General features: G+C 54.2%; 1 protein-coding gene across 2 annotated transcripts; it reads left to right on the plus strand.

The window, feature by feature from the left end:
• Nucleotides 1-412: 412 nt before the first annotated feature.
• On the plus strand, nucleotides 413-20,638 carry INSRR (insulin receptor related receptor). Of its 2 annotated transcripts, none has more exons than XR_008383215.1 (23): nucleotides 413-545; nucleotides 1,347-2,212; nucleotides 5,801-6,352; nucleotides 8,364-8,667; nucleotides 8,763-8,905; nucleotides 9,092-9,236; nucleotides 10,900-11,114; nucleotides 11,372-11,498; nucleotides 13,519-13,757; nucleotides 14,139-14,306; nucleotides 14,393-14,588; nucleotides 14,806-14,847; nucleotides 14,932-15,152; nucleotides 15,390-15,526; nucleotides 15,609-15,771; nucleotides 15,950-16,055; nucleotides 17,032-17,084; nucleotides 17,254-17,483; nucleotides 18,224-18,334; nucleotides 18,458-18,617; nucleotides 18,900-19,029; nucleotides 19,167-19,406; nucleotides 19,571-19,691. XR_008383215.1 is itself a non-coding variant. In XM_053607280.1 (23 exons), the coding sequence occupies exons 2-23, from the start codon at nucleotides 2,128-2,130 to the stop codon at nucleotides 19,812-19,814; spliced, it is 3,906 nt and encodes a 1,301-aa protein (XP_053463255.1). In that variant the 5' UTR covers nucleotides 413-545; nucleotides 1,347-2,127; the 3' UTR covers nucleotides 19,815-20,638. The 2 variants fall into 2 exon arrangements, 1 of the variants encoding a protein (XP_053463255.1); XM_053607280.1 differs by having other exon boundaries at nucleotides 19,167-19,301; nucleotides 19,571-20,638.
• Nucleotides 20,639-24,771: the final 4,133 nt, after the last annotated feature.

Genomic DNA, 24,771 nt, shown 5'->3' on the forward strand with positions numbered 1-24,771 from the left:
CAGTGGCCCCTGCCCGGCCTGGTCCGCCCCGCCTCTCGGCTCAGTCCCTGCGGCTCTGCTCTGACCCCTCAACTCTGCCCCTCTTCTTTCTGAGGCCCCCAGCACAGACCTTCCCCCTCAAGATCTCGCCAGCTCTGGGAGACGCCTCAGAGGTGTCTGCTAGGGGCGGGCAGTGGGAGGCTGAGACGTTATTTCCCCCAACCCAAGCAGTTGCGTTTCTAGATTTGCAAGGAGGGGGAGTGTGACTGTGTAGGCTTTCCTAGCCCCCACTCTTGAACGCCCTCGCGATGCGCGTACCCGAGGGACTGTACGTGTCACTTGGGGTAAATTCGGTGAATCCCTCTCTGAACCCTAGGAAGAAAAGGGAAAGACCCCAAAAGGACCAAACGCAGAACCTGAGGAGGAAAACAGGACGGACAGAGAAAGGGAAGAGGGTCGCCTAAACCCGACCACAGAAGGTCTGGAGAGCCAAGACTGCGCCTTCTGGGAGCCGCCGCTGAGGAGCGCTAGAAGTCAGCCGGTGCGAGCTCGGGCTCTGCCCGCAGGTGGGCGCGGCCCGCAGCCCCTACTGAGCAGACCATTCAAGCTCTGGCTGGGTGGTGAGGTTGGCGCGGGCCACAGCCCCCACTGGGCAGACCGGGCTCCCACTGCGCTATGCCTCGGGCCGCAGCATCAGTCTCTGATCCTGGCCACCCAGCTCTGGCCCCCTGGCTGGGTAGGGCCAGGCGAGTCAGGGCTGGCATCGACCGCCTCCCTGACAAGAGCATCGATTTCTGCATGGAGAAATTAATAGGTCTTCTCTTAGCTCCTCGGACGCGGGAGCCGCTCGCGGGTGGAGCTGGGGACTTGTCGGCCCTTGGAGGCTGCGCACCTGGAAAGCCCATCCGCCCAGAGGGCAGGCATTAGCCCTCCTACCCTCAAGCCCTCGGTCTCAAGTAGAGGAGAGGGAGGAGAGGAGGGTCCTGGAGGAGAAACTCTAGGGAAGGGACAAAACGGGGATGGGGGGGGCAGGGAAGGAAGGCCACCCCTCTGCCTGGGGATGGCACGGATGGTCCCCTCAAGTCCCTGAAACAAGGACACAGGGATAGACTGGCCGAGTAGCCCGAGTTCAAGAAAGTGACCGGACAGAAGCAGAGACCCATAGAGTGGTCGCCCTCTTCCCCAGAATCTTGGTCAGAACCAAGGGACGGGGCGACTGCCGAGCCTCGCGCCAAGGGGCCCGAAGGCGGACGGGGCGGCCTCCTGGAAGGCTGAGGGGGCTCTGGGAGGCGAATGGCTTGAGTATTCAGGAGACCGTCCCCGTTCCTGCCGGTTGCAGCACGCTCTCTCCGCCGGTCACCCCACAGGTATCAAGGCCCTGGAAGGCAGAAACATCGCTCCTCGGGGGACGGGCGCCGCCCCCACTCCCCCCACTCCACCCCACCCCGGTTCCCTAGAAGCCTGCGGGGAACGAGGGAGAACGCACTGCAGTCGCTGGGGGCTCGCGGGCGCTCAGGTCTTGGCCTGCCTTTCCCCCGCCCCATATTTTGGCCTTATTTCCCCAACAGACCGGCCCCCCTCAGTTGTCAGGCTAAATATTTTGGCTTGGCCAGAGGGGCGGAGAGAACCGAGGTCCCTGCAAGCTAATCCGTCTGAGTGGGGGCAGGGAGCGGGAGCTGGGCGCGGCCGCTGGCCCGAGGCACCCAGGCGAGCGAGGCCAGCGGGCGCTCTGAGGGTTAGGAGAGACGCTCTCCTATGAAGCCCCTTGCACCGGACCCCTGCTTCTCTCTCGAGAGCCCTCCCTGGCCTCTGCTCTGATTGGCCGGCCTCTTGGCTCACCTTTTGCTCTAACCTGGTGTCACTTTCTCCCTCTGGAGACTTCTCTGAGGCTCTCTCTGTCACTGTCTGCATCTCTGTCCACATCTGTCTGTCTCTGGATTCACAGAGTCTGTCTCAGCCTGCCTATCATTGTCTTCGTGTCTCTGTTTCACTTCCTTTTTCTGTCTCCTGCTGTCTCTGTGTGGGATTCCTTGTCTCTCTGCCCCTCCTCCCCTTCCTCTCTGAAGTCTGTCCCTTAGGGCCTTCCAGACCCTTTTTCATCCCTGGAGCTACTTGGAAGACAAAACTGGATCTGCCAAGGCTGAGACAATGACAGTGCCCAGACTGTGGCCCCTGGGAGCACACCTGCTCACGATCTTCCTCTCCTGGGGACCTGGTCTCAACACACTAGAAGGTGAGTCCCCAGCATTGGCCTCTGGACCCCCATCTCCCTCCCAGACAGCTGGGGCCCAAACAACTGACCATCCACCCAGACTATGTCTCCTTCCTCTGCACTGCCAGGGGAGACTGCAGTTAGTCCTCAGAAGGACTTCTCATTAGGAAGTTAGTTAGTTAGTTCCTCACAGAAAGCTGTTTTTCTCTCTGCTCCCTAGGACTTCAGAACAGCAGGATGAATAGATGTTCTCCATTCCTGCTTTTGAAATCATGACCCTGGTAAAGCCTGAATGAAAACTAAATGAGGCTAAGAATGTGTTAGCAGTTAGTGGATTGGTCGTCTCTACAGCCACAGATGGGAAGGGGCAGGGACAGGACAGGTAGCTGAGAACCAGGCACCATTAAGTAACGAGCCTATGTTGCAGATGGGGAATTAAGGCTCAGAGAACTCAGGGTGAAGCCTGATAGGGTCCTGAGCTCCTGCCTCCAGCGCAGTGTCCCATGTCCCCCATTAGGGCCTATCCATTGTAAAGGGCAAGGAGGCTGATTTCAGGGGAACTGCTTCTCCTCAGTGCCCCACGGCCTCTCCCCCCAGGCTAGACAAGCCCCAGGAGGAGGGCCTGGGGAGTGGGAGGTGGGATTATATAGACTAAATGGCCCTCACTGAGGGTGCTGGAGGGTTGGTGGAGAGAGGAAAGAGCTGAGGTGGAAGATTCAAAAAGGGAAGAACTGAAGGATCAAGCGATTACCCCCTTCCCTTTCCCTAATTCTACCCTCCCCTTGAGAGGGCTCAAGGACCCAGCCCTCTGCCTGACGGAGGGGTCCCATGATGCCCCACAAACAAGGGGCCTCCAGGGGCGGGGCAGAGTCTCCCTTTCCTACAGAGGCAGAGAAGTGATACAAATGGGATGGTATGGGGGGAGGTGCCCTAAAGGGTCCTGGTCACAGAGGCTCTACCTGCAAGTCATAGTGCCCCTCCGCTGAACCCCCTCCACCTCCCACTGCTGTACCAGGACAGGGCACAGCAAATGCCAGCTGGGAGTATGGTTGTCAGGTCAGGAACACGTCCTTGGAGGGGGGTGTTTGGTCAGGAGACACAGATGTCCTATTCCCAGTGCAGCTCTGCACAGAGCCATGTCCTGAGGGAAGGCAGGGGTTAACACATGGAGGTTTTAAATGTGTTTTCCCAAATGATTCTCATCAGGGGAGCCCTGGAGAGGCAGGGGCATGATGGGAAGTGGGCACCTGAGAGAACCCCCATCTGCCTTGCAGAGCCTGATTGGCCTTCGCCTGGAGGGAACAGAAGTGTTTTCTCAATCTCTCTCCCTCTCTTTTGTGTGTGTATCTGCATGGGTCCAGACACACACACACACATACAGAGCTGTTGGGCAGAGCCAAGCTCAAGACCATTAATGACAATGGGGGAAAGGTGTGAAGTAGCCCCCAGGGAGCCAGCCTTGCCTGCCCACTGTCATAACTCCAGGGATGTGTGATATGTGTGATGATGTGTGGCCAGGGTGATGATGTGTGGCAGGTGTGATGTTGCTGGAGGACTCAGTGGGAAGGGAAGTAGAGACTGTACAGGACCTGAATGTCAGACTGAAGAATTCAGACTTGAATCTTCTGCAATGCAGAGCCATGGAAGGTCCCATTAGGAGTGAGTCCAGGCATCTGGCCCACTTAAGGGAATAGTCCTAGATGTCTTGTGAGAGAAAGGGAAGCGGGGATGGGGCCTGAGTCTGAAGATGCTAAACACACCTGAATCCTCACAGGACAGGAGAACTTGGGATCCAGATGTCCATTGTCCATGGACCCTGCGTGCCCAGTGGGACCATCCCTGGTCTGGGCATCATAGGGGGATGCAGAGGTGACTAACAAGGTCCCACCCTCCTTGGAGGGGTGACAGAGGTGTAGACAACAATGCTGAGCAGTGCCCCAGGTATTCTGGCTTGGGACACTAGATCACATGCAGCCAAGCACAGAGGGGAAGTGGTTAACTTAGGGTCAGAGGGTCAGGGAAGGGAGGCTGGACCTGAGGTTTGCAGGACAAGAGCTGAAGGACCCTTCTGAAGCTGGAGATGTGAATAGAGACCAGTTTACACCCTGGAAGGTGTAAAAGAACAGAAACGTGAATCTTTAGCAATGGGGAGCCATGAATGACCCTTCAAGAGTAAACAAACACAGGGAAAAGCATCAAGCTCCCTTAGAAGTAGGAAAGATGTGGGGTATATAAGCCCAGACCATTGCTTTCCAGTCACAGAATTCGCTCATTCACGTATTCATTCATTTGCCAATATTTTATTGAGTGCCAATTTTGTGCCAGGGACTATACCAGACACTGGGATGGAGTAATGAATTGTACAAATATCCTTGCCCTTGCGGAGCTTACAATAATCAAAATAAATATATTTATACATTTCAATAAATATATGTGATATATTAGATAGCATTAAGAACATATATTAACATATAAATTATATATTAGGCAGTATCAAGAATTATAGAGAAAAGTGAAGTAGGAAGTGTCACAATTTTAAATAGGATGGTCAGGCTGGGTATGGTGACTCACACCTGTAATTCCAGCAATTTGGGAGGCTGAGGCAAGAGGATCATTTTAAGCTATAAGTTCAAGACAAGCCTGGAAAACATAGTGACACCCAATCTCTACCAAAAAAATAAAAATAAATAAATTAGCCGGGTGATGTGGCATGCACCTGGAGCCGCACCCCCCCCCCAGGAGGCTGAGGCAGATAAATTGCTTGAGGCCAGGAGTTTGAAGCTGGAGAGAGCTATGATGATACCACTGTACTCCAGTCTGGGTGACAGAGAGAGACTGTCTTTAAATAAACAAACAAATAAATAAATAAATAAGATGGTCATGAGAGATGAGAGAACTAGCTAGAGAGAAGAGTGTCCCAGCCAGAGCAAACAGAAGGTACAAAGACTGTAAGTCAGGAACCCAGCTGGCTTGTCTGAGAGACATAAAGAGATCAATGTGGCTGCAGAAGAGAAAGAAATAGGATAAAATCAGAGAGGTCATGGGGCCCAAATCGTGTGGGACCTCACAGACTGTAACAGGCCTTTGGGTTTTAGATTGAGCAAGGTGGGAGCCATTGTGGGGTCCAAGAAGAGGAGACATGTGATCCAGCTTTGTTTTGAAAAGTAGAGAATAGACCAGAGAAGGGTTGGAGGGTGGGGGTGGGGAAGTAATTTGGGAGGCCATTTACAGTAAATCCAGGAGAAGATGGTGGTGGAAGAAGTGAAGGTGGTGACAAGGGGTCAGATTCTGGATGTATTTTAAAGGTAGAGCCACAGGATATAGGTGAGAGAAAGAAAGGAGTCGAGGATGAGGGCAGACCTGGAGCCTTACTGCAAAGGTTGGAAGTGGGCCTGGGAGGGAAGATCAGGAGCGCACCTTGCAGGAGGCAGAGGTCCTCATGCTGCAGTGAGCCCTCTGAGGCCCAGAGAAGAGGCCACTCCACACTCAGAGCAGAGCCTGGCTCCTCTTTCAGTGTCCTGCTACTAATGTGGTCCCTCTGAGCTGTCAGCGCTGGCTGGGGAGCTTGGCCTGGCTGTACTCACCACTGTGTGCCATTTGTGCCCTCAGTGTGCCCCAGCCTGGACATCCGCTCGGAGGTGGCAGAACTGCGACGGCTGGAGAACTGCAGCGTGGTGGAGGGCCACCTGCAGATCCTGCTCATGTTCACGGCCACGGGGGAGGATTTCCGTGGCCTCAGTTTCCCACGCCTCACCCAGATCACTGACTACCTGCTGCTCTTCCGTGTCTATGGCCTGGAGAGCCTTCGAGACCTCTTCCCCAATCTAGCAGTCATCCGAGGCACCCGCCTCTTCTTGGGCTATGCACTGGTCATCTTTGAGATGCCGCACCTACGTGACGTGGGGCTGCCAGCACTGGGGGCTGTGCTGCGTGGTGCTGTGCGCGTGGAGAAAAACCAGGAGCTCTGCCACCTCTCCACCATTGACTGGGGCCTGCTGCAGCCGGCACCTGGTGCCAACCACATCGTGGGCAACAAGCTGGGTGAGGAGTGTGCCGACGTGTGCCCTGGTGTGCTGGGTGCCGCTGGTGAGCCATGTGCCAGGACTACCTTCAGCGGGCACACTGACTACAGGTGCTGGACCTCAAGCCACTGCCAGAGAGGTGGGCACTGGCATAGAACATGACTGGGGGGGCATAGGAAGGGCAGGGTCAGTTGGGGCTGGGTGGCCACGGGATAGTGTGGGTCAGTACTTTGCTACTGTTTTTTAATCAGGCAGGTACTACTATTGCTATTCCCATTTTGCAGATAAGGAAACTGAGAGCAGGAAAAATTAAATAACTAATGCAGCATACAAGCAGTCAGGGGTAGGCAGTCATGGCACAGGTAAAGGACAGGTACAAGGTGGGCATGGAGGGAAGAGGGTGGAACAAACATACCAGGCAGCACGAGTTGCTGTATGGGGCAGTGGCTAAGTACAAAGCCAGGCAGCCTGGGTTCCCATCTCAGCCTTCCTGCTTACTGGCTATGATCACTTAGCTTATCTATGCCTCAGTTTCCTCATCTGTAAAACGATGGTATGAAGAATGAGTTATTCTGCCAAGCATCAGATCAGTGCTTGGACCCTGGCAGCAGTTCTATCTTCCTAATAAGAGTGGCCACAGCATAGCTGTAATGGGGAAGTCAGGCACTCAGCAGGAGAAAGGCAAGTGTGATGTGTGAAGAACAGGACAGGTGCCGGGTGTGGTGGCTCACACCTGTAATCCCAGCACTCCGGGAGGCTGAAGTGGGTGGATTACTTGAGCTCATGAGTTCAAGATCAGCCTGAACCAGAGCAAGACCCTGTCTCTAAAACCATAGCCGGACATTGTAGCAGGTGCCTGCCGTCCCAGCTACTTGGGAGGCTGAGGCAAGAGGACCACTTGAGCCCAGGAGTTTGAGGTTTCTGTGAGCTATGACACTATAGCACTCTACCAAGGTGAAAGTGAAACTCTGTCTCAAAAAAAAAAAAAAAAGAAAGAAAGAAAGAAAAGAAAAGAGAACAGGACAGGTGAGGGCAAAGATGAGAGGTGGGGGGGCAGCACCTGTGGCTCAGTGAGTAGGGCGCCGGCCCCATATACCGAGGGTGGCAGGTTCAGACCCAGCCCAGGCCAAACTGCAACAAAAAATAGTTGGGCGTTGTGGCGGGTGCCTGTGGTCCCAGCTACTCAGAGGCTAAGGCAAGAGAAGCCCAAGAGCTGGAGGTTGCTGTGAGCTGTGACGCCATAGCACTCTACTGAGGGCGATAAAGTGAGACTCAGTCTCTGTAAAAAAAAAAAAAAAGATGAGAAGTGGGATCTTCTTTAGGAAGCTGCATGGAGAGGAAGCAGAAGAGGGCAGTGGAGAAAAGAAGAGGGGAAAGAGGGGATGCTTGAAGTAGGAGGTAGGGGAGGGAAGCACATCTGGGGTCTCCTGACTTGGAGGTATCCTCTGTTCTGTGCCTGGAGGCCAGCTCCCCTCACCCCTCTCCCTGTGTGTGAGGCTGGAAGAGTAACCAGATCCCTGCTGTATCAGCTGGCCCAGCTCCCTGACGCCTCTCTGTTGGCTGTAAACACAGCTGCTGCACATGTGTAGTGTCAACACGCCCTGGCTGACCCGCACCCCATCATCTCTCCCACAGACATCAGCTGCCACTGTGCCACTAGTTTCTAGGCTATTGAATCCCAGCCCCAAACCCTCCCACTGCTGCTTGGACAATTTTCTGTGCAGGGAGAGGAGTGAAAGAGGCAGGCAGCACAAGCAGGGGTGTGGGTAAAAGGCTGGTAGTGACCCCTCCTTGTCCTGGGCCTGGTCGCTCAGGAGAGGCTGGCTGGTTCACCCTGGCTTCATGCCCAGCCATGCTCTGGGAACCAGGACTAGACAAAACAGCAGGCTGGAGAGCAGCACTCCTGATGCACAAGGTCATTGCTCTGTCCTGAGTTCTGACACCCCCAGCTAGGCACTGTAAGATTTGGGGAGTGCAGACAAGGACACTGTGATTGTCCTCAAGAGCTCTGTCTGAGGGAAACAAAGTCAGTAGCCAGAACTACCTGCACCTAGAGATTTGGGTACAGATGAGAGTGTCATCCTAAGAGAAATGGGTTAGAGCCAGGACTCGAGACCTGGGCACAGTCTAACACAGTGCTCTGCCAACAGTGTGCCCCTGCCCCAAAGGCGTGGCCTGCACAGTGGGGGGCCAGTGCTGCCATGCTGAATGCCTGGGAGGCTGCAGCCGACCAGAAGACCCTCGTACCTGTGTAGCCTGCCGCCACCTCTACTTTCAGGGTGCTTGTCACCAGGCCTGCCCTCCAGGCACCTACCAGCAAGAGTCCTGGCGCTGTGTTTCAGCAGAACACTGTGCCAGCCTGCGCTCTGTGCCTGGCCGTGCCTCCACCTTTGGCATTCATCAGGGCAGCTGCCTGGCCCAGTGTCCTCCAGGCTTCACTCGTAATGGCAGCAGGTGAGCAGAGTAGGTGGGGGAACCCTGGGAGCAGTGAGGAGGCCTCAGGAGGCCTACACTGGTCCAAAGCTAATGCCATCTGCTCTCCCTGCCAGCATATTCTGCCACAAGTGCGAGGGGCGATGCCCCAAGGAGTGCAAGACAGGCACCAAGACTGTTGACTCTGTCCAGGCGGCACAGGATCTGGCTGGCTGCACCCACGTGGAAGGAAGCCTCATCCTCAACCTCCGCCAGGGCTGTCAGTACCTACCACCCCTCCCCCCAGCCACACCCCTTGCAGTGACCCCCCCGCCCCAGGCACCACTTTCCATGGTTCTGGGTCCCAGTCCTGAGGGCTCGCCTCTTTTAGGCCCCCTCAACCTCCTTGCCCATGGACCCCTTACTCCCCTGTCTCCTGCTCCAGCCCTGTCTCTCCTATCCCTAGACAACCTGGAGCCTGAACTGCAGCACAGCCTGGGGCTGGTAGAGACCATCACTGGGTTCCTCAAAATCAAGCATTCCTTTGCCCTGGTGTCCCTGGGCTTTTTCAAGAACCTCAAACTGATCCGGGGGGACTCCATGGTAGATGGGTAAGAGATTAGAATCAGGCCTCTGGACAGCTCCTTCTATTATGCCCCCTCCCCAACACTCTGAGAACAGATGTGAAGAGAATGGGCTCTAGAATCATTCTACTACTTATTAGCTCTGTGACTCTGGGCAGGTTACTTCTCTGTTCTTCAGTTTTCTCATCTGTAAAATGGGGCTAATATAATATGACTTCCTTTTTAGTGCTGTTTTGAATATTACTCAAGTTATGTGTAAAGCACTTAAACAATGCTGGAACACAGTATATACAATATAAATTATAGTTAATATAATTTAATTTACATGTAAGGCTGGCTATAATTGTTAGCATCTAATTGTCTCAGCAAGGCTGAGCAAGACTGCCTGGGTCTGAAACTCATTCCCTACCACCCACCAGTCAAGGCCTACCTATAAGAGAGCCAGAATTTTCAAAATAAATAAGAATGTTTTGGCTAGGGGAGGTGGCTCACTCCTGTAATTCCAGCACTCTGAGAGGCCAAGGTGGGAGGATCACTTGAGATCAGGAGTTTGAGACAATCCTGATCAAGAGTTAGATCCCTGGCTTTGTGCCTGTGGCTCAGGCGGCTAAGGCACCAGCCACATACACCTGAGCTGGCAGGTTTGAATCCAGCCTGGGCCCACCAAACAACCATGACGGCTGCAACCAAAAAAAAAAAAAAAAAAAAAAAATAGCCAGGTGTTGTGGCAGGCACCTGTAGTCCCAGCTACTTGGGAGGCTGAGGCAGGAGAATCGCTTGAGCCTGGGAGTTAGAGATTGCTGTGAGCTGTGATGCCACAGCACTCTACCCAGGGCCACAGCTTGAGGCTCTGTCTCAAAAAAAATAAAGAAAGAAAAAAAGAGTGAGATTCCATCTAAACCAAAAATAGAAATAATAAGCCAGGCATGGAGGTGCACACCTATTGTCCCAGCTACTCAGGAGGCTGAGGCAGAAGGATTACTTGAGCCCAGGAGTTTAAGGTTTTGGCTAGCAATGATCATGCCACTGCATTCTACCCAGGGTGACAGAGTGAGACCCTGTCTCAAAAAAAAAAAAGTTTGAAATTACCAGCCACTCAAGTGGTTCCCTGAGGCTTCTCCTGTCTCCTACACATTGTGGACCCTACTGGAGAAGAATAGCCTTAGGCAGCAGACATACAGGTACTCAACTAAACCAAGATGAGGGAAGCTGTGGACCCCATTTCACTGATGAGGAAAACAGAGAATGGGTAACTTGGTGAACATTACACTCCCAGTCAGTGGTTCAGAGTGGGGGGGGAATGCCCAGTGTTCTTGGTGTGTGTGAATGCCCCCCTGTGATGGGTGTGAGTGAGTGAATGCCCTGAGTGCTGAGTGTGAGTGAGTGAATGCCCTGAGTGCTGAGTGTGAGTGAGTGAACGCCCTGAGTGCTGAGTGTGAGTGAGTGAATGCCCTGAGTGCTGAGTGTGAGGGAGTGAATGTCCCCTGTGATGGGCGTGAGTGAGTCAATGCCCTGAGTGCTGGGTGTGAGTGAGTGAATGCCCCCTGTGATGGGTGTGAGTGAGTGAAGACCCTGTGTGCTGAGTGTGAGTGGGGCACTGATGTTTGGCAAAGCCCCTCCTGTCAGCCACCCCACTTCCCATGCAGTGCCCCCACCTCCCTGCAGACCACAGTCCCCTGGCCTCCCGCAGGAATTACACGTTGTACGTGCTAGACAACCAGAACCTACAGCAGTTAGGGTCCTGGGTGGCTGCAGGACTCACCATTCCCATGGGCAAGATCTACTTCGCCTTCAACCCCCGCCTCTGCTTGGAGCACATCTACCAACTGGAAGAGGTGACAGGCACGCGAGGTCGGCAAAACAAGGCTGAGATCAACCCCCGTACCAACGGAGACCGCGCCTCCTGTGAGACCCTGCCCAAGCCAGCGAATACGTGCACAAGACACAATCAAAGGTGTACCAAGAGATACACAGGAACCCCAGACGCCCACACACTGAAACACACTAGACATGCTCCTGGGTGGGAGGGGTGTTTGGAGGGGGCAGTTTGAGGAGTTCTCTTCAGAGGTCGCATTGGGGATGAATGCTGAGGGGTTGGATGGGAGCTCAAGCAGGTGGCAGGCACCATTGAGAGCAGGTGTTTACCCCTCACCCTACCCCAGGCCAGACTCGAACGCTGCGCTTCATGTCCAACGTGACAGAGGCCGATCGCATCCTGCTCCGTTGGGAGCGCTACGAGCCGCTGGAGGCCCGTGACCTGCTCAGCTTCATCGTGTACTACAAGGAGTCGTGAGTACCAGGGCCAGGTCAGACCAGGCCAATTTCCTCAGGACAGCAGGCTCCAGTGGGGCTACAGGAGCCAGGGAGCTGGGATCCCAAGTCGCACTCCCTTGTAGGGCCCATGTCTGGCTCTCTCCCCTCACTTTCTTTATGACCCCGTGCCTCAGTTTCCCCTTGCCAAGTGAAACCGAGCAGACAATCAGCTTCTGATTGCCCAGGAGAGCCATCCTGCTGGGAAGGCGAGGATAATTAAGCTTCAATTCACTGTGCTAATGTTCCATACTCACCACATGCTCCTGCCCCAGCAGCGGTTTGGGGAGTGCCCACTAATTTGGCCAGTTTTATGAGCAGCTCTGCCAGCATTTCATTTAAGCCTGAGGAAGGGAGGAAGCAGGGACCATCAGGGACCAGCTGCTCTTTTCTTTGGAGAGAGTGGACTGACCCTAGCAGGAGAGAGAGTGGATAGACCACAGGAAGGACATCTCCAAAAACATGGCTAGGAATCAGGAGATATCCTAGATGACAGGTTGGGAGGGCAGGAGTAAGGAGTACTCAATCTCTCTATGGTAGAGTGAAGATGGGAGCCACCTGGCTTGAAAGCATTTCCTATGAATTAAAATTGAGGTCCTAGCTGACCACTAGCTCAGGGCCTGGCCAACAAGGGCAGAGGAAGAAAGTCAGTGGTAGGAAAACTACCCAAATGGCCAACACTCTGCTAGGCCTCAGTGATAGATGAAGGTCTCTAGCATAGGGAGCTAGACAGTTTATTATATACAGATCCTGGGCCTCACCCCCACGGATTGTGATTTAGTTAGTCCTGAGTAGGGCCTGAGAATCTGCATTTCTGACAAGCTCTGAGGTGATGCTGAAAAGAGCATCAACATGGACTGCAATGTCAGTCTATACAACTACACACCACTGTCACTGGGCTCAAAAGGCAGAGAACTTTGGCAGTCTTTCGAGAAGCTTCCCTAACATCACCGCCTTGCACGTGGCTGTGGTCGTGCTCCCACAGAGGCATACCCTGTGGATCCTGGTCCAGCTCTGGTTCTGAACATACCAGACCAATTCAGTGTGTCATACCCCACAAGGCACCTGTCCCCACGGCACCCACCCTACCTACACCTGCTCCCCTATCCTGTGGGACTATCCTGGATAGTATCCTGCCTCTGGATCCTAACAAGGACAGGCACTTCCAGCTGTGCCTCAAGTTCTCCCACCACCATCCCCTTTGACCTCCCCTTAAGTTTTGTCCCTAGCTTAACGTGAATTCCACCTTGTCCCCTTCCAAAGAAACACCATGAACATCAGTGATGCCCCATCCTCTACCTGGTCTATTGGTCTGCTTTGATATCTCTCAGTTTAGGCCCTACTTTTATCTCCCCCAGGGAGCAGCCCCTTTTTATCCCTAAAGTCAGTGGTACCTCCCCAAGTCCTGTCCCTGCCCTGGCCTCCAGGCAGTCAGCCCTTGTTACCTCTGGCCCCAATTAATTTCCCTGTGGTAGTGGGTCTTGGCCTTTTGGGCTTGTAAACATGTTTGAGAAGCTGCTGAAAGCTAGTAACCCTCTCTCTAGAAGAGCACACGCATGCAAACCTTTGTCTATAGTCACAGATCTCCAGAGTAGGCCTGGATTAAAGAGCCCCTGCAAAGAGTGGTGTCCTAGTTCTGGTCCCAGACAGTCCCACTCTAAGGGATTAGAATAACCTTACTGCTTGGTGTTCAAAGGAGAGGGAATTCTTTCACACTCACCTTCCAGTTTTATTTACACAATGCAAGATTTTTGAATAGTAATTGAAACTAAAGCTCATTATGCTAAGGATGAGGAGATAATTTCATCACAAATTTGGCTGGTGACACACAGATATTATAGGACCCACAGGGTCTAACAGATGGCTGGAGTCATGGTTCTGCCCTCATGCATACTGGAAGAAGAATGACTATGACAGTCCTGGGCTACTTAAGAGAGGAGGGTGCTAGAACCTGGGGTCGGGCGGAGCCACCCCTCAGCTCTGGGGATGGGGTGTTCAGCCCATTCCAGAATGCTACTGAGCATGTGGGTCCAGATGCCTGTGGAGCCCAGAGCTGGAACCTGCTGGATGTGGAGCTACCCCTAAGCCGCACTCAGGAGCCAGGGGTGACCCTAGCCCCCCTCAAGCCCTGGACACAGTATGCAGTGTTTGTACGGGCCATCACTCTGACCACTGCTGAGGACAGCCCCCATCAAGGAGCCCAGAGTCGCATTGTCTACCTCCGAACCCTTCCTGCAGGTAGGCTGAAGTGTTTGGAGGGGGCATTTCAGATGTCCCCACCCTATTGAGAATGAGGGGACCCAAGCACCAGAAATAGAAAAGCTGGGACACTAAACAAGTAGCCCATAAAGGCCAAGAGGCCAGATACTTGAGTCTTAGAAAGAATAGGGCACATTAGCATCCATCCCAGGGAGGCTGGAGTGAGGACAGGACGGGGTAAACAGTTGAGCAAACTCAAGGGCTTGTTGAGCGGAAGAGGACAGAATGAATGCTGCATTCTAGAAAGGAGGGTTGAGGGTTACTTATCGCTGGGAGGAAGAGGGACTGGATTCTCTCTCTGGGTCCAGCATTCAGAAAGGAGACCCACGACCCTTGCGTTTACCCTGCTCACATCCCCAGCGCCCACTGTGCCCCAAGACGTCATCTCCACGTCCAACTCTTCCTCCCACCTCCTGGTGCGCTGGAAACCACCGACACATCGCAACGGAAACACTACCTACTACCTGGTGCTGTGGCAGCGGCTGGCGGAGGACAGCGACCTCTACCTCAACGACTACTGCCACCGCGGTGCGCGGGGAGGGGCGGGGGGGCCGGCGGGGGGGCGGGAAGAAGGGGCCGCTAGTCTAATCGCGGTGTCCCCTGCCTCGGCCCAGGCTTGCGTCTGCCCACCAGCAGCAATGACCCCCGCTTCGACCGCGAAGACGGGGATGCTGAAGCCGAGATGGAGTCTGGTTGCTGCCCTTGCCAACACCCGACTCCGGGTCAGGTCCTGCCCCCGCTGGAGGCGCAAGAGGCCTCGTTTCAGAAGAAGTTTGAAAACTTCCTGCATAATGCCATCACCATACCCAAGTGCGGGGCGAGCAGCTGCGGGGCGCGGGGGACGGCGGGCCGATTGGGCGGGGCTGTGAGCGGGGTGGTGGGCGGGGCGGTGGGGCTACGTGGGAGGGGCTTATTGTTATACTGGTGGAGCTTGGGCTGTGGGTGGATTTGTGGGTGGTGAGCCGCTGCAGAAGGCATAGGGGCGCGTTCCGCACAGGCCTGATAGGGCTCCCCTTGACCTTCCCAGGTCCCCTTGGAAAGTGACGTCCGTCAACAAGAGCCTCCAGAGGTGAGCGGGGGGGTGGGGGGGGGACCGAGAGCTGAGGGTGTAGCTCTGGGGCTGGGCAGTGGCTCCTACTCACGCGCTCCCCAGGGACACAGAGCGGCACCGCCGGGCCACCGAGTCCCTCCGGCTGGGGGGCAACAGCTCGGACTTCGAGATCCAGGAGGACAAGGTGCCCCGGGAGCGAGCGGTGCTGGGCGGCCTGCGCCACTTCACGGAGTACCGAATCGACATTCACGCCTGCAACCACGCGGCGCACACCGTGGGCTGCAGCGCGGCCACCTTCGTCTTTGCGCGCACCATGCCCCACAGTAGGTGATACACTCACACACACGGACATCTACTTCCACTACCGACCCTAAAGGCCCTGTAGGCTCAGTGCTCTGACTAGCGGGTTGACCTCCCTCCAACCCCAGAGCCTCGCTTTGCCCTCCCCTCCCAATTCCCTTAATCCCATAGCTTCCCAGTTCAGCCCAGGTTAGCTTGGGTTTGAACATAAATTGAGAGGAACTACTTGTGGCCCTTCTGCCGGACGCCCCCTCCTGCAGGAGAGGCCGATGATATTCCAGGAAAAGTGGCCTGGGAGGCAGCAAGCAAGAGCAGTGTTCTCCTGCGCTGGCTGGAGCCACCAGACCCTAACGGACTCATCCTGAAGTATGAAATCAAGTACCGCCGCTTGGGAGAGGTAAGTACCTAGGGAGCCTTCTATCCCAGACTCAGGTGTGCCTCTAGCCCCCTCCCAGACAGCTGTTTTGTGTTACCCGCAGGAAGCCACAGTGCAGTGTGTGTCCCGTCTTCGATATGCCAAGTTTGGGGGGGTCCATCTGGCCCTGCTGCCACCCGGAAACTATTCTGCCAGGGTTCGCGCAACCTCACTGGCTGGCAATGGCTCCTGGACAGACAGTGTTGCCTTCTACATCCCTGGCCCAGGTATATACAGCTCTGCTCCAGACCTGTGTCACTGAGCAGCCCCACCTGGTCCCCAGCCCACTACAGGCCCCTCCATCCTCATCCCTTGGTGGGCAGAGATAAACATCACCTTCCCTGTGACTTCTCCATCCTTGACTCTGCCCTCTGCTACCCTCTGACTCTGTCCTGTGACCTTCAGAGGAAGAGGATACTGGAGGGCTGCAGGTCCTTGTCACTGTCACCCCTGTGGGCCTGATGCTGCTCATTATTCTTGCTGCCCTTGGTTTCTTCTACAACAAGAAGAGGTAATGATAAATCTTAGCAGGTCCCTCCCTCTCTTCCCTGAGCCCTCATCAGAAGGTCAGTGCAGTTGGAGGGGAAAGGGCTTTCTACAGGCAGTAATCTTTCCCCTGAAAATACACGCAGAGACACACCTCTCTAGCCAGGGCTAGCCTGGGACTTTCCTACTTTTAGCAATGTAAGTCCGGCATCTTGGGAAACCCCTCAGTTTGGGCACACTGGGGCTATTGGTGACCACATTCTCAGCTCAATCTGAGAATTAAAGAAGCTGGTCCTGACATAGCAATGAGAGAGGAAGTAGACCTCAAGGTATGCCACATCCCTCTGTGACTGGCTATAACAAGGAAATGGGGACAGGGCCTCGGTTAGCTGGGCTCCAGGGACTAGCTGAGGGGGGCACGAGCCCTTATACTCCTGTATCCTTCCTATCCCATCCTGTCAGTTGCCTGGGCTAGGGCCAAGACAAGCTTGAAAAGAGCTTAGGGCTCGCTGGGGTTCATCCTGACCCCAGAGCTGGAAGCATGGTCAATAACTTCTCTCCTTGGCTCAGCCCCATACACCGAGGCTGGCGGTTTCGAACTTGGCCTGTGCCCACTAAACAACTGCAACAAAAAATAGCTGGGTGTTGTGGCAGGCACCTGTAGTCCTAGCTAGTTGGGAGGCTGAAGCAAGAGAATCGCTTAAGCCTAAGAGTTTGAGGTTGCTATGAGCTGTGACAACACGGCACTCTACAGAAGGCAGCATAGTGAGCCACTGTTTCAAAAAAAAATAATAATAGGGTGGCGCCTGTGGCTCAGCGGGTAGGGCGCCGGTCCCATATGCTGGAGGTGGCGGGTTCAAACCCAGCCCCGGCCAAATTAAAAAAAAAAATAATAATAATAATAATAATAATAACTTCCCTCCTCCATGAAATGTCCTTCCAACATTGTTCAGTCCTTCCTGAGGACCCTTCCAGCCTAACCCCCTCATCTTCCATTGCAGAAACAGTACCCTGTATGCCTCTGTGAATCCAGAGTACTTCCGCACCTCTCATAGTAGGTCGGCAGGTGGGTGGACAGGTGGTGTGGGAAGGGAGACAGGAGAGGAGAGGCAGACTTCCAGGAGATCTTTTTGTAGAAGGCAGCCTTGGGACCAGAGCCTTCAGAAGAGGAGAGAGACATGGGTGGAGGTGTGGCAGAAGGCAGCATCCTTGTCTCCTTGCAGTGTACATCCCTGATGAGTGGGAGGTGCCCCGAGAGCAGATCTCCATCATCCGAGAACTGGGCCAGGGCTCTTTTGGGATGGTATATGAAGGGCTGGCACAAGGACTTGAGGCTGGAGAGGAATTCACACCTGTGGCCCTGAAGACAGTGAATGAACTGGCCAGTCCACAAGAACGTATTGAGTTCCTCAAGGAAGCTTCTGTCATGAAGGCATTCAAGTGTCACCATGTGGTAAGGGAGAGAGTCAGGGGCATTTTCAGGGTCATAATTAGGCTAATGTTCATGTGGTAAGAGAGAAAAAGTCAGAATGAGGTTGGAGTACCATCAGGGTTAGGACTAGAATGATAGGATCTTTTTCTTTTTCTTTTCTTTTTTTTTTTTTGAGACAGAGTGTCACTATGTCACACTTGGTAGAGCACTATAGTGTCACAGCTCACAGCAACCTCAAACTCTTGGGAGTAAGAGATTCTCTCGCCTCAGTCTCCCAAGTAGCTGAGACTACAGGCACCTGCACAACACCCAGCTATTTTTTTGCAGCAGTTATTTAGCTGGCCCAGGCTGGGTTCAAACCTGCCAGCCTGGGTGTTTGTGGCTGGTGCCATAACCACCATGCTATGAGCACCAAGCTATATAGTCAGGCTCTTAATTGGGGTAGAGGTCATAGTTGGAGTTAGAGTCAAACAGGGTCATTGTAGGGTCATGTCTAGAGCTAAGATCAGTCATGGTTGAGGATTAATATTGAGTTTCCAGATCATTACTATGGTCATGATTGAGATCAAGGTCAAAGTTGAACCAAGTTCATGATTGTGATGATAGATACAATGAAGGTCATGGGTTAGGGTTATTGTTAAGTCAGGACTTCAGTTATAGTCATTTGACATTAGGATCAGGTTGTGGTCACAGCATGTCAAGTTTTGACCAAATGAATCAAAAGGAGCTAGGTAAACCTGCAGCCAGGCTCTTTGTCCCAGGTGCGTCTCCTGGGCGTGGTGTCCCAGGGCCAGCCAACTCTAGTCATCATGGAGTTAATGACCCGTGGAGACCTCAAGAGCCATCTTCGATCTTTGCGGCCTGAAGCAGAGGTAGGGACCCTGGGCGAAGGGGCTGGGAGTTAGAGAAGACTTGGACACAGTGAGGTGGGGGGAGTCCTGGGCAGGAGACCAGCCTCTAGATTCCTTCTCACCATCCCCCAATCTTGGCTCTAGAATAACCCTGGGCTCCCACAGCCAGCACTGAGGGATATGATCCAGATGGCTGGTGAGATTGCAGATGGCATGGCCTACCTCGCTGCCAGCAAGTTTGTGCATCGAGACCTGGCAGCCCGCAACTGCATGGTGTCCCAGGACTTCACTGTCAAGATTGGGGGTACAGAGGGTACCAGGCCGATAAGGGCAGCCTGAAAAGTAGAAAGACTCCCCTAAGCTAGGTGTCAGAACTGGGCTTGTACCACAGTTCTGGCCCCTGTAGCCTATAAGAACTTCAGCAAATCACCCCCAGATTGGCCTGTCTTGTTCAAGGGCAGAGGGGTTTATATAGGATAATTTCTGAGTTCCTCCACATTCCAGGGTTCTTGGAAACTCTGAAGGTGAAACGATTGGGTATGGCTCTTTTGTCCCAAACCTCTTACACCCTCACCCTCCCTTCCAGACTTCGGGATGACCCGAGATGTGTATGAGACAGACTATTACCGCAAGGGTGGAAAGGGGCTGCTGCCTGTGCGCTGGATGGCCCCCGAGTCCCTCAAAGATGGGATCTTCACCACTCACTCAGATGTCTGGTAGGGCCTGGCCAGGGCAGAGGGCTCTGGGGATGTAGAGGTGGAATGTGGAGAGAAACCCAGGACATTCCCTTTCCTTGGGATACAATGAACAGTGTGAAGGGTGCTGGGCTCAGGTCCTCCCACGTGTTCTCCAGGTCTTTCGGTGTGGTACTCTGGGAGATCGTGACCTTGGCTGAACAGCCCTACCAAGGCCTATCCAATGAGCAGGTGCTCAAATTTGTCATGGACGGTGGCATTCTGGAGAAGCTGGAGGACTGTCCCCTTCAGCTGTGAGTCACCCTGCCTACCCCCTCCTTATTCCTGCATTCCTGCTCTGCCTGCACCCCAGATTCTGGCCCACCTGCTCTGATGCTTTCACATCTGCTGATCCCCAGGTATGAGCCTCCCAGTCCTGAGCCACAACTACAGCTCCCATTTACGCCCTCTGACCCTCCCAAACATAATGCCCCAAGATCCCCTGCTCCCACTGACTGGCCCTCCCACTGCAGGAGGCCTGGGGCTCTGGGACCCCTCTGACCCTACTCTCCACACCCGCCAGGCAGGAGCTGATGAAACGCTGCTGGCAGCAGAACCCACGCCTGCGCCCAACTTTCACCCACATCCTGGACAGCATACGGGAGGAGCTGCAGCCCTCCTTCCGCCTCCTTTCCTTCTATTACAGCCCAGAGTGCATAGGAGGCCAGGGCTCCCTGACACCCCCTGGTACAGAGCCTGACTCCTCACCAACCCCAACAGGGGTTTCCTCAGACTGCACCCTTCAAAATGGGGGTCCTGGCCACTGAGGGGCACTCCATTCCCAGCTGACTGGCCTCCCATGGGCAGAGAGCAAGGGGCCCAACATTTCTGACAGATGTCTGGATGTCTCCCCAGCTCCCACTCAGATGGGCAGGGGCTGAGGGTGGGGCAGAGATCAGGAGCAGAAAAGGCCATTGGAGCAGTCTCACTGTAGGAAAGAGTTTCTCAGCAGTCTGAGTTCTCCATGGGAAAGCAAGCAGGGTCACAGCAGGAGTGGAGATCAAGCTATAGACAAACATCCTGCACTGAGAGTGAGGGGCCTGCTCAGAGTAGGAAGAGAGGACTTGGTCTGGAGGACCCCACTCTCAGCTTTAGGTCTCTCATGGACATCTGGGGCCATCAATACCTTGAAACCAGATGAGCAATCAGAACCAGGCCTGGAGCCCTCTCTGTCCATGTTTGGGATGCTTAGGTGGGTGTCCATGACTGTTCTTCCCTTCACCTCCTCCCTCTGCCTCAGACCAGTTGTGTGGGTGAACTCAGAGCCCTGGGCAAGTGGTTCCCAGCTTCACCTCCCCTCACCTCTTCCTCTCCTCTTGCCCCACCCAGGGACCCCCACCCCAAGCTTGGTGCATCTCCTTCCTTTTCCCCAGAGGCATCCCTTGGTGCACATTCACCTTCTTTTCAGTCCCACCCCTCAATTATTAGCCTTGGATTATTGCGGCTTTATGAGCCTTGTCTTGCTCCCTCCCCTTACCGACCCCTCTCCCCTGCCCATGGGAAGACTGGAGAAGGCACAATAAATGCTGAGGTCTGGTCCCAGGCAGCCCATTATCTGTCCTTCTATATGGTGCTAACACTGGATGAACTTCCTTTCTCCCTCCCTGGGGACTTGAGGTGGTGACCCTAAGGCAGTGATACAGAATAAATGCATCAGCATCCAGAGTTGCCATGGCAGTGAAGCAGGACAGTCTTGCTATTGTCTCCAGCACAAGGCCAGAAGTGGCTGAGCCCCGCAGGGAACCTTGCTATCTGACCTCGGAGCAGAACCAACCACTCCCAACTATGTCTGCCCACCGAGCAAGCACTTCCTGGAGTATCACAGGACAGACTTTTAAGAGAGCAGACGTGGGGTGGGGCACCATCAGCAGTTTGTGCTAGATGTCTCACAGCCGAGGCAGAGGACAAAGACCAGCGCAGGGGTTGTGTGTCTGGCACCCTGTGGTTACTCGGGGAGCTCAGAATCGCAGCGTCTGTCCCGCAAGCAGAGATGCCTTTGAGGCGTGTGAACGTTTTGCAAGGAGAGTCGGTACCTGGCGTGTACGTAGCGCCATGAGGGGTCTGAGGGAAGAACGGCAGAACCACCTCAAACCTTAACCAAGTGGGTGGTAGCGGGAGGGGCTGATCAGGCCCAGGACTATTTTTGGTTTCTTGCATCCGGGTGCTTGGGGCCCTAGCGCCCCCAACCCCAACCGCGCATTTGCACACCCCGCCATGAGCTCCAGGTCTGGTGAGATGTGCCTCTGAGCACCGTCCAGAAATCCGCAGCTCCCTCGGGCGGGGACTGAGCGGAGTGAGCGCGAGTCTATGAGTCTCCGTTTCCAAGTGACTACCCTGCTGCCTGGCAGAGTCAGCCTGCCCGGGCCACCTGAACCGGCCACCGGTGAGGAGTCGCCCCTCCCCGGCGCGCATTGGCGACTGGGGCAGCAGTGCCCCCTTCTGGCAGTTGTCAGAACTGCATCTAAGGGAGAAGGCCGGGTTGGTGCTCCCCTCCTTTCTGAGGCTGGTCCCCGGCTGCCTGCAGGACAGTGAGAGGGAGGAGGCTGGATTTCAGAAGGGACTTCCCAACTATAAGAGGAGCTTTGTCTCCTCTCTCAGAGATATCTGGGGACAGACAGTAGGTTGGCGGGGGAAAGGAGGAATGAACACCCACCACAGAGGCAGAAGGGTAAATGCCCTGGCTAGAAGAATCCAGAAACACCCCTCCTGTCTCCCGCTCCCCCCTAGATTCAGACAGAACTCCAGGAAAAGTAAGCATAGAAGAAGGGCATGTTTTCCATCTCTCCTCTCAAAACTGTCTCTGTGGCCTTGTAACAAGAAAACTGTCTCTGTGGCCTTGTAACAAGTCTTTTACCCGGCCAGTGGGTTCTGGGGACTATGAATTTTGTGTTCTATCCACTCCAAGCTCAGGAACAACTGATGTCTCTGAGGGGCTTGGGACAACAGGTTGGAGTCATCCAGGGAGTGAGGCCCAGAGACCTGAGGAAGGAGGTAGAAATGGCCAAAGTCAGGTGAGCTGTGTCACAGTCAGGCCTGGCTGGAGGCAAGGAGGAGTGGGCATCCACCATTTCTCCTCCATGAGGCTCTGGCCACAGAGCCAGAGGGCTGCAGCTGAGGTGTTTCCTGGATGTCACTAAGTGAGAAAAGAGGGCAACAAGGACATGAGAGCTCAGCATCTCTACCTCCTGCTCTTGGCAAAGTGTCTCATCTTACCCCATGACTCCAAGCTCACTCCCAGTCCCAGGGAGCGTGGATGGGGGCAGCAGGTTGCAGGGCAACCCTGGAATACAAGCTGGGGCTTTGCCCTCAGCCCAGTGTCTACACACTGTGGAAGATCCCTTGTCCATGAGCTGTTTGGCTTCTCCCCCTTTCTGTGGGATGTTAGTACACAGGCCATACAGTGAAGGTCTTCCTCCTCCTGGCCAGAGGCTCCTGTGCACAGCCCTCCAGGCCCACTCTGTCTGTCCCTGGGGGAAGGAGAGTCTGGGCTTCCTCTCATCCTTGTGGGGACTCACGTCCTGCCCACCCCTCACATTCGTCCCGGAGGCAGAAGGCCTGAACATCTGGGTCATCTCCTGGTCATCCACCAGGAAACTGAGCTCCCCTGCATCACACATCCAACAGGGCCACTGACAAGTCACCACTAGTATGACAGTACCCACTGCTAGAGGGTGCATGCCAAATCAGGAGTTATGGTGGGGGTGCAAGGATGTGAGCCCCTAGTACATACCTAGGAGCCTGAGGTCAGGTCCTCAGCCTCAAGTGATGGATGCCTGACTGAACTGACTGAAGCAGGGCTTTTTTTTTTTTTTTTTTGAGACAGAATCTCACTTTGTCACCCTCCCTAGAGTGCCATACTGTCATAGCTCACAGCACAGCAACCTCAAACTCTTGGGCTCAACTGATCCTCTTGCCTCAGCGTCCCAAGTAACTAGAACTACAGGTGTCCTCCACAATGCCTGGCTATTTTTTTTAGAGATGGGGTCTTGCTCTGGCTCAGGCTGATCTTGAATGCATGAGCTCAAGCGATCCACCTGCCTCGGCCTCCTAGAGTGCTAGGATTAGCCACCTAGCCACCATGCTAGGATTAGGTAGGTGAGCCACCGCTCCCAGCCCTAAAGCAGGGCTTTCTAAGAGGCCATATTGCCAAAAGCACGGGTGTCCTTGCCATTGAAGGGCATCCTGAAGGGTCATGGGGTAAGTGTCCAGAGCGGGTATGGTAAGGAGTGGGGTGACAGTGAACCTAAAGATCTGAATTTCCCTCACTATGGGATATTTGCCCTTCTCCAAAGTCAGGAGATCTAGCCCCCTGCTCAGGATCCTGGCTAACTGGATCCAGCCCCAGTTTAGATATGCCCCTTCATTCTGCCCTGGGAAGACAAGACATCTGAACAGTATGGCCTCCCAGACTTAACAAGCCAGGAGCCGGGCAGGGGGCCAGCCTCTCCCCAACCTCATCACTCCCACCACAGAAGAGGAAAGAGAAGAGAGGGGCAGAAGGGACGCACTTATAGGATATGATGGAACTGAAGTCCTAGGACTAAGAGGGGCGGATCCAGGGACACATGACACTCATCCCCCGCTCCCTCTGTCCAGAGTGGGGGGCAGCTCTCGTGCACCAAGGCCATTTTCCAGATGCCAGGCAGAGGGAGGACAGGAAAGGATGGAGGTACCCAGGAGTCATGAGCAGAGAGAGGAACAGACACCAGGGGGTGGAACACACAGAGGCACAGAGAGGTGGGGAGACCTCTCTACACGTGCCAGCAGAAGTTCTGAGGACACCCCGGGACTTCTTACCCACCCCTACCCCTTTGATGTCTGTGGGTCTGGCCTCCAACTCTTTCTCTCTCTCTACTTGTGAACAACAACAGGGAGACTTTCTGCTTGGTCATTTCCGGAGACGGCAGTCACATCCTGAGGGAGCATTCTGGCCCCCACCCTCTCAGGTTGTGTCAGTTAAGCAGAACTGGGTAAGAGGGGGGAGGTGGGCAGATGTGCAGGGAGATGGGGGAGGATGGAAGAAGCAGAAAGACTAGGGTGGCAGCCGGAAGGAAATTCTGAGACTATGAAGGAGTCTCAAGAAAATGAGACAAAAGGACAGAGGTTGACAGCTGAGTCAGACTAGAAGTGGAGAGGGAGGAGGGGCCAGCCAGTGTCCATCTCTTCAAACAGCAGAGTGGAAATCTTGGCTGCTGCTGTAGCAGGGAGGATGGAGGTGGGGCCGTGGGAAGACTTCAGGGGTGCAGGAGGCACAGGCATGAAGGAGGCAGGGATGGTGGCCTCTTTAGAAAGCAGAATTTCTTAAGGGAGAGACTTCCATGCTGCAGGGCCAAGGGCTGGAATAAGATAATGGATGCTGAGGGCTTTGTAAGCTACACAGCACTATGCAAATTATTGTCCTTGTTATCTAATTGTGATATCATTTTAAAAGATGCTGCAGAAGTACATTTAGTGACACAGGAAGATGGCCATGATGAATAACAGTAAAACAAGCAGGTTATACATAATATAAATGATGCCACTGTTCACATTTACACATACAAACTCAGGAAAAATCTGGAAGTGTAAATGTATTCATACATTTGTGTGCTGGGTTATGGGTGATTTGTGTCTTTTTGTTTACCTGTATCTTCTGTTTATGTTTCTTTTTCTTTCTTTCTTTCTTTTTTTTTTTTTGGAGAAAGAGTCTCACGCTGTCGCCCTGGGATTGAGTGCCATGGTGTC

Source organism: Nycticebus coucang, chromosome 10, assembly GCF_027406575.1.
Source record: "Nycticebus coucang isolate mNycCou1 chromosome 10, mNycCou1.pri, whole genome shotgun sequence".
Classification (NCBI taxonomy): domain Eukaryota; kingdom Metazoa; phylum Chordata; class Mammalia; order Primates; family Lorisidae; genus Nycticebus; species Nycticebus coucang.